Source organism: Nicotiana tabacum, chromosome 4, assembly GCF_000715075.1.
Source record: "Nicotiana tabacum cultivar K326 chromosome 4, ASM71507v2, whole genome shotgun sequence".
Lineage (NCBI taxonomy): Eukaryota > Viridiplantae > Streptophyta > Magnoliopsida > Solanales > Solanaceae > Nicotiana > Nicotiana tabacum.
Genome location: NC_134083.1, coordinates 13825724 through 13832819, shown reverse-complemented (window position 1 = coordinate 13832819; position 7096 = coordinate 13825724). Strand labels below are relative to the sequence as shown.

The 7096-nt window shown below is 35.3% G+C and overlaps 1 protein-coding gene across 1 annotated transcript; it reads left to right on the top strand.

Annotated features, from left to right (window-relative positions):
• The first annotated feature begins 989 nt into the window (after nucleotides 1-989).
• LOC107819300 (L-Ala-D/L-amino acid epimerase-like) lies at nucleotides 990-6588 on the top strand. The gene is made up of 7 exons (XM_016645400.2): nucleotides 990-1785; nucleotides 3530-3640; nucleotides 3879-4095; nucleotides 4308-4641; nucleotides 4991-5052; nucleotides 5159-5231; nucleotides 6350-6588. Coding segments are annotated over exons 1-7 (1302 nt in total). The 5' UTR covers nucleotides 990-1281; the 3' UTR covers nucleotides 6351-6588.
• Nucleotides 6589-7096: the final 508 nt, after the last annotated feature.

Genomic DNA, 7096 nt, shown 5'->3' with positions numbered 1-7096 from the left:
TATGTCTTTGATGTACGGAGTAGCAAAAATCATAATATTTGGAATTGAATTTTCTTGTTGTAGAAAAGTTTAAACTTTTATGCTTTTCAATAAAGACAAGAACTTAGAAAATGCTTAGTAAGAAAGCACCAATGGACTGCCACTAAATTCACCCTTTGGAGATCAAATAGGGATATGAACTGTATTAAGTAGTTGCTAGGAAATAACCCTAGGAAGCATCCAAGAGACATCCTATATATAATATGCTACTAACTACTGCTGAGTATCACGTTGGACTACTTTCATGTGAGCATTATTAAATCTTGCTAAAAATGATGGCTGATCTATTTTGAGAAAATATTATTGGGGAATCAACAAAGAATAATAAACATTGCTAGCTGTCAAGTTTTCATGAATTAAAAATTCCCCATAGAAACCAGAAGACTACTATGTTTACTTGCTTGTCATTGGATCTTAGCTTTGTCATTGATGTGGGAGTAGACATTATTGTCAGCATGTTTTTTTTTAATTCTAATTTTATTAATGTGGCTAATTATAATTGACTAAGGTATAATTTATAATCTTGAAAATAACATAGCTTACCAGCTATAACGAATAAATATAGACCTTATGGGAGTTAAGTTCCTTATACTTGTAATGTACTCATTATGATTTGTGTAGAGTATACTCGGATCTAGAAAGGCGGTTCAATTCCGATAGTCCCTAGATAGGGTTCATAAAAATAAATTCCAACTTTTATACATCAAAAGTCCAAATTCCAACTTTTAGTCCCACACCTCGGATTAAAAGTGAATGAATTTCGACCATTCGATCTAACACCTCAATTATTTGATTTTAATGTATATACTAGTCAAAATATTAGTAAGACATACAAAGACACTATTTTTTTTCCAGAAAATTGTCACCATCATCTCCGGACCCATTTGTGTAATTAAATTTGGTTTGTGTTTGTTTGTTGTTTCATACAAAGACACCAGTTTTCAAAAGGCAAGCCGGTTTTCTCCACCAACCCCAATATAACAAAACAAGAAATATACGACAAAAGGAAGTCCAAGAATTTCTCCCAACATAGAATAGATCCGACCTTGCAATAGAGGATTAAAGAACTGACATTTTCCAAATAAAATAAACCCACCACCCTTTCACTCACAGTCAGCTGGGGAGACAACTACAAGAACAAATTACTAAACTCACTATGTCAATTCTTGAAATCTTTCCTTTTCTGCCCAATAAAGACCAATCAGAAACACTCAAACTCAGTATCACTGATCTTCATAGGAAATGGGTCGAATTAGGCTTTCTCAAAACTTCCAATCCCATAGCTTTCGTCACTCCTCTACATCAGTATATACCCAATTGTCCAAAACTCCAATCTTTTCACTCAATTTCAAGAATCCCAAAAAAACCATCTCTGCTTGCATGGCTGCAGCTATGCCAACGTTGACACCCACAAATTTTGGGTTCAAGAATTTGATGGAAACAGTGACTATTGATGTTCACAAAGCGGAAGGAAGACCACTGAATGTGCCACTGATTGCTCCTTTTACAATCGCCTCATCAAGATTGGACAAAGTGGAAAACGTAGCTATAAGGATAGAGTTGAGTAATGGTTGTGTTGGGTGGGGTGAGGCTCCTATTCTTCCTTTTGTAACTGCAGAGGATCAGCCCACAGCCTTAGCTAAAGCAGCTGAAGCTTGTGAGTTTTTGAGGCAGAGTCCTGAAATGACTTTAAATCTTGCACTAACAAAAATTGGAGATGTGCTCCCTGGCCATGATTTTGCTTCTGTGAGTTATACCAGTAGTTTCTTTTACTTTGTCATTATGGATTGTGCAATAAAGTGTTTTTTTCTTCCTTTATGGGGTTTAGTGTTTAACTCCGTTTAGTGTTTGTTCTAATATTGATACAGTGTTTGATTTTTTTTCGTTTTGGCTTTGGGTCTATGGTCCTCCTTTTTTTGTTCAATCTAGTAGGTAGTACTAATTTAGTTTTGTGTCAGTTGTTTACTATGTTCCATAGGGAACTGGAGTTGTTTTTTTCTGACTAGCAGTGCGATAACTGAAAATTTTACACACTATTTTCTCTGACACAAGCAGTTCTTTAACTTTGATGTTAGTTTGTTATCTTAAACAGAACTATGAAATTCTTTTACTTTACCATTTTAAGTTTATCATGGAATTGGTTCTCAGGATTGAAACTCAAAGGTCAACATAACATTGAATGTTATAGGCTTATTGGCGTATCTAGGGGGGTTCCATGGGACCCACGCTCCCCTTCGTAGATGTGTATACTAATGTTATATTTTCTTAAAAATGCTTAAATTTATGTGTGTGCACCCTATCTCAAAGTATCATATCATGAGATGATTATTGGGTGCACCTCTCTAGGTGAGATTGTGAGTTCAACCTTATGTCAATTTTGTTGTTTTTTTCCTATTCATTTTCTAGAACTAGGCCCCAGGGGAGATGGGCATGTCTGACATCACTTTTTGTGTATTACAACAACATACCCGGTATTAATTAAGTACTTTCTTTTCTTTCTTTGTTTGGTTTATTTATTCAAAATTTTCACACATTGTAATTCCTATTCTTCTTTTGTCACCGTAATATCTTAATTTGATTAAACGAAATGTGTATATTAAAACTAGTAGCAGTGGATGATGTAACATATAGTCAATGAGATCAACTAATCCCTAACGTTTTCGAAATAGAGTATAAATATATATCTATGAAAGTTACTATTTAAAAAAATTAATTTTGAACTTATAATTCCAAAAGTGTAATGGGTGCAATAGTAAGAACTAAAAACCGAACCCCTAAAATTTATATCCTAGATCCGCCTTTGGCTTATCTGTTTTTATGTTATTTTCTCTTGGTCTAAGTGACATATAAGATTGCTGAAAATGGAGTTAATTTATCTTCTTTAATACAATGGCTATCGAGTGGAGGGCTGCCTTTGTTACTGTAACAATTCAATAGACCTTTTTTCCAGCTTATATACATTCGCAGTTGGTTTCAGAGTTTAGGGGGTAGGGCAGGGAAGGCGTAGAATTCTGACTTGGCGAAACTGGAAACGGAAAGGGAATTGAGAGACAGTTATCCTCCGAAAGGACATACACAACTAGCATGCATGTTTCTTCCTAGTCTGAGATTTTTACTTAAAGACGTTGTATAGCTGATTCGAAGTTTGCAAGTTTCTGATATGTAGCTGATTCTCGCATCATTCTTTTGGCTTACCTTCAGTCAGGATCTTTTTTTGGCCTTTGGCGACGTCATGTGGCAGAACCCTTTCTACACTAGTTATCTTTTCATATTGTGATGTATCTTTCTTGATACACTGGACCGAACATGTACTTGTGTGTTTACAATAGCCTGGTGCCTCCAGCTTGGACATCATGGTTTCCACAGGATGACTAGACGAGCTACCTTGAGTCTTTATATACTTTTAAATATGTGGATTCTTATCTTTCAAATTCATCTTTGTAAACTGAAAACTTGTGTGATACTGATTCAAATGATAACTTGATTGAAGGTCAGGGCAGGAGTTGAGATGGCACTGATTGATGCAGCGGCGAACAGCATTGGAATACCTTTATGGAGACTATTTGGTGGAGTATCTAATTCAATATCTACTGACATTACAGTTAAGGCTTTTCCTTTCTTATTCTGCTTTAGTTGACAATTCACAGTAAATTTCCACCTCTGTTGCTTTCCAAGTACTTGCTGCCTCAAACATTGCTCTCAAGTTACAACAATGCCATCAAACATATGCTAACTAGAAACCATATTTAGCAAGAAATTCTTACTGAAGAAAATTATAGTAGAAATTAAGAACTGCCATAGACGTATTTAAATTGATCTCAGTGACCAACTTATTGTAGATTCCGATAGTTTCACCCATGGAAGCTTTTGAACTGGCTTCAAAGTATCGTAAACAAGGTTTCAAGACCTTAAAGCTTAAGGTGGGCAAGAATTTGAACGGAGACATTGAAGTTCTTCAATCCATACGTGCAGCACATCCTGATTGCTTGTTTATCTTGGATGCTAATGAAGGTTACACCGCACAAGAAGCTATTAAAGTCCTGGAAAAGTTGTATGGTAGAGTACTCTTTTTATTTAAGTATTAATAATCTAGATCAAATTTCCCCTTATCTGTATCAACAGAGGAATAATACAGAATTTATAAATCTCATATTTCTTCCCTCTGATATGCTAGACATATCTTCATGCTAGATTAGTCTCTTTCAGTTGCTCCGAAACATTATTATCTGCACTAAAGAGAAAATCACTAATCTCTGGTTTCCTATCAGAAATGGAGGTGACACCGGTGCTCTTTGAACAACCTGTTCATAGAGACAATTGGGAAGGTCTTGGACATGTTAGTCAGATTGCAAAGGATAAATATGGGGTATCTGTTGCTGCTGATGAAAGCTGTCGAAGTTTGGCTGATGCTAAAAAGATAGTGCAAGAAAGTCTTGCTGATGTCATTAATATTAAGCTTGCCAAAGTGGGGGTGCTTGGGGCTCTCGAAATTATTGACTTGGCGAGATCCGTGGGCTTAAATTTGATGATTGGTGGTATGGTTGAAACCAGACTTGCCATGGGCTTTGCTGGTCATCTAGCTGCTGGACTTGGATGTTTCAAGTAAGCTTCTGTTGAAATTTCTCTGGAAAAATAACCTGCTTTTATCAAAATCATAATAAATCCATCATGCTGGGAAAAATAGTATTACTTCCGCTCTCCTCACCTTGTCTGTATCACCCAAACTCAACATGGTATTAATCAAATCCTGGGGTTGAACAATTTGGACTATTCTATCACTCGATCAATTCTGTGAGAGTATTTTCATTAAAGTTGAGATCAGTATGTCCATGTTACGTTCAGGCAAACACTACGCCTAATCATGGTTATATTGTTTTCCATTTTGATTGGTATTCACTTGGTTATGCAATTCAAACGCATAGTCTCTAATTTAGTACTTTAATTCCCACAGATTTGTTGACCTAGACACACCCCTTTTGTTGGCAGAGGATCCAGTTTTTGGGGGTTATGAAGGTATTTTGCTGCCTTTGCTTGGAACTTTCACCTATGACTCAAATGGCTCTTTGTTTTGTAGTTTTTTTTTTCTTCTAATGCATCTATCACTTCTTTATGTGCCCAGTTTCTGGACCTGATTACAACTTCTCGAATGCTAGAGGGCACGGCGGTTTTCTTCATTGGGACAGTATAGCATGGTAAGTTTGATTTTGACATTAAACTGTGAAGTAACCATGTTTTGTTCTCTATAGCAATATTAAGTAGACATGATTATTAGAGTGATGTGCCAATTTTACATATTTCATCTTATTACTGGTGCAAACCAGAATGGTTGTTCTATATGATGAACAAAACTGAAAGTATATGATACGTTTATGCTCCCTTACTATTTATTTCACGGTCACACACTTGCTTACCGATACATGTCAAGTACGGGTGTGAGTTCATGAAGGACCCACACCTGTTAACTCAGGCAAGGCAAATAAAGGATAATATGACGTAGTCTTAGACTTGGTGATCCAATTAGTTAAGGAGTATCATATTGCCATTTGCAAAAAGAGGGGACCAATTAATGGAGTGTATCTTCTTAAAAATAAAGTTCTTTCCTGCATTACATGTGGATGCAATTCATATCTGAATTTTGCTTTTCCATTCATATCCAAAAATTGGCACCAGCTTGAATTATGATAGCCTAATTTTCCTTGGCCGAATAGCAAGACTGATCGCTCAAATTTTTATGCTTGCCTTTTCCTGATTTGAACTCCTTGAAATTTTGTTTCAGTGATAACATGGTTCAAGTTTTCAACATGCTTTGTTGTTGGTTTTTGATAAAAGAAACTAAGGGAAATAACAGGGGAAAATGACAGGAAAATAAAAGGAATATACTGGAATAGATGTAAAAGGAACTCTAAAGAAATGAAGCTGGAAATTCTATATTATTTTACTGCATTTGAACTACAATTTATAAGAGAAATACTAACTTAAAAGACCTAAAAATCAACACAATCTGCTGAAAGTAACAAACTCCTAGAGACTAGTTCACTCCTAAAGACTAGTTCAAAATTATTTCAAATTCAAACTAAATTACTGCAGTAAATAACTCTTAAGCTGAAACAGTAAAATAATTTTACTGAGAGCAGCTTTTAAAGCATATTTCTAACATTTGTCTAGCTAGACCTTGATAACTTTAGATACCTTCGGACAAGTGACTTGATATATGTGGTTTTACTCTTAAATCATAGAGTTCATCTTGACCTTTTAATCTAAGTTTGTATGAAATTAATCTATGTGCTCTAACGTTTGAAATTCCCTGCAGAAATTAGAAGTGGAGTCTGCTCTCTTCTCCAGATTGTCATTTGCAACAGCCAACCATCCATGAGTATTAGTTGCTGTCATTTTTGAACGTGTATGTGCCAATCGCTGAAACACAATACTAAAAGATCCAATCTTTGGGGTGAACAAATTTGTAAATGCCTGATTGTCTATGAAATTTTTGTTAGTGAGAACAGACTTGCTTGATATTCTCTTTGACAATTTTATGTCAACAGATATAGCCTGAATCACTCTTATTACTAATTTGTTACTACTAGTAATTCTTCTAAGCATCTATGTCTGGACATAAACCAGACAATTCCAATGTAAAAGTGAAGGATTAGGAACTCAAGATAAGATGTATGCCTAAGTGTGGCAATCAACTTGAAGCTATATATGACCTCTGCAAGAACACAGTTATAGGTGTTGGATGTTAGAGTTTTTGTACCAACAGTATGATTGTTGCCCCACCAAGAACCTGTACATACACTAGTATTGATAGGTTAAAGCAGTTGTTTGGTCCAAGCAACACAAAACAAATACTAGTAAAATAATTAAAAAAATCCCGTTTTGCCAAAAAATAAAAAATAAAAAATTGCTCTAATGTACTTTTCTTGTTCAAGTTTCCTTATAGTGCTTACCTTTTCAGGTAGCCTTTGCCAAGAAATCGCTCTGAGACAAGGGAATTCTCTCTTCATTCTTAACTTCCCTTTTTTCATTTCAACTTTCTTCGGTAGACTAGAGTACTTAT

Coding starts and splice junctions, on each gene's coding strand:
- LOC107819300 (XM_016645400.2), top strand. CDS start 1,282: ATGGGTCGAATTAGGCTTTCTCAAAACTTCCAATCCCATAGCTTTCGT. Junction 4,642..4,990: donor GCTGGACTTGGATGTTTCAA/GTAAGCTTCTGT, acceptor TAATTCCCACAG/ATTTGTTGACCTAGACACAC. Junction 5,053..5,158: donor AGTTTTTGGGGGTTATGAAG/GTATTTTGCTGC, acceptor TTATGTGCCCAG/TTTCTGGACCTGATTACAAC.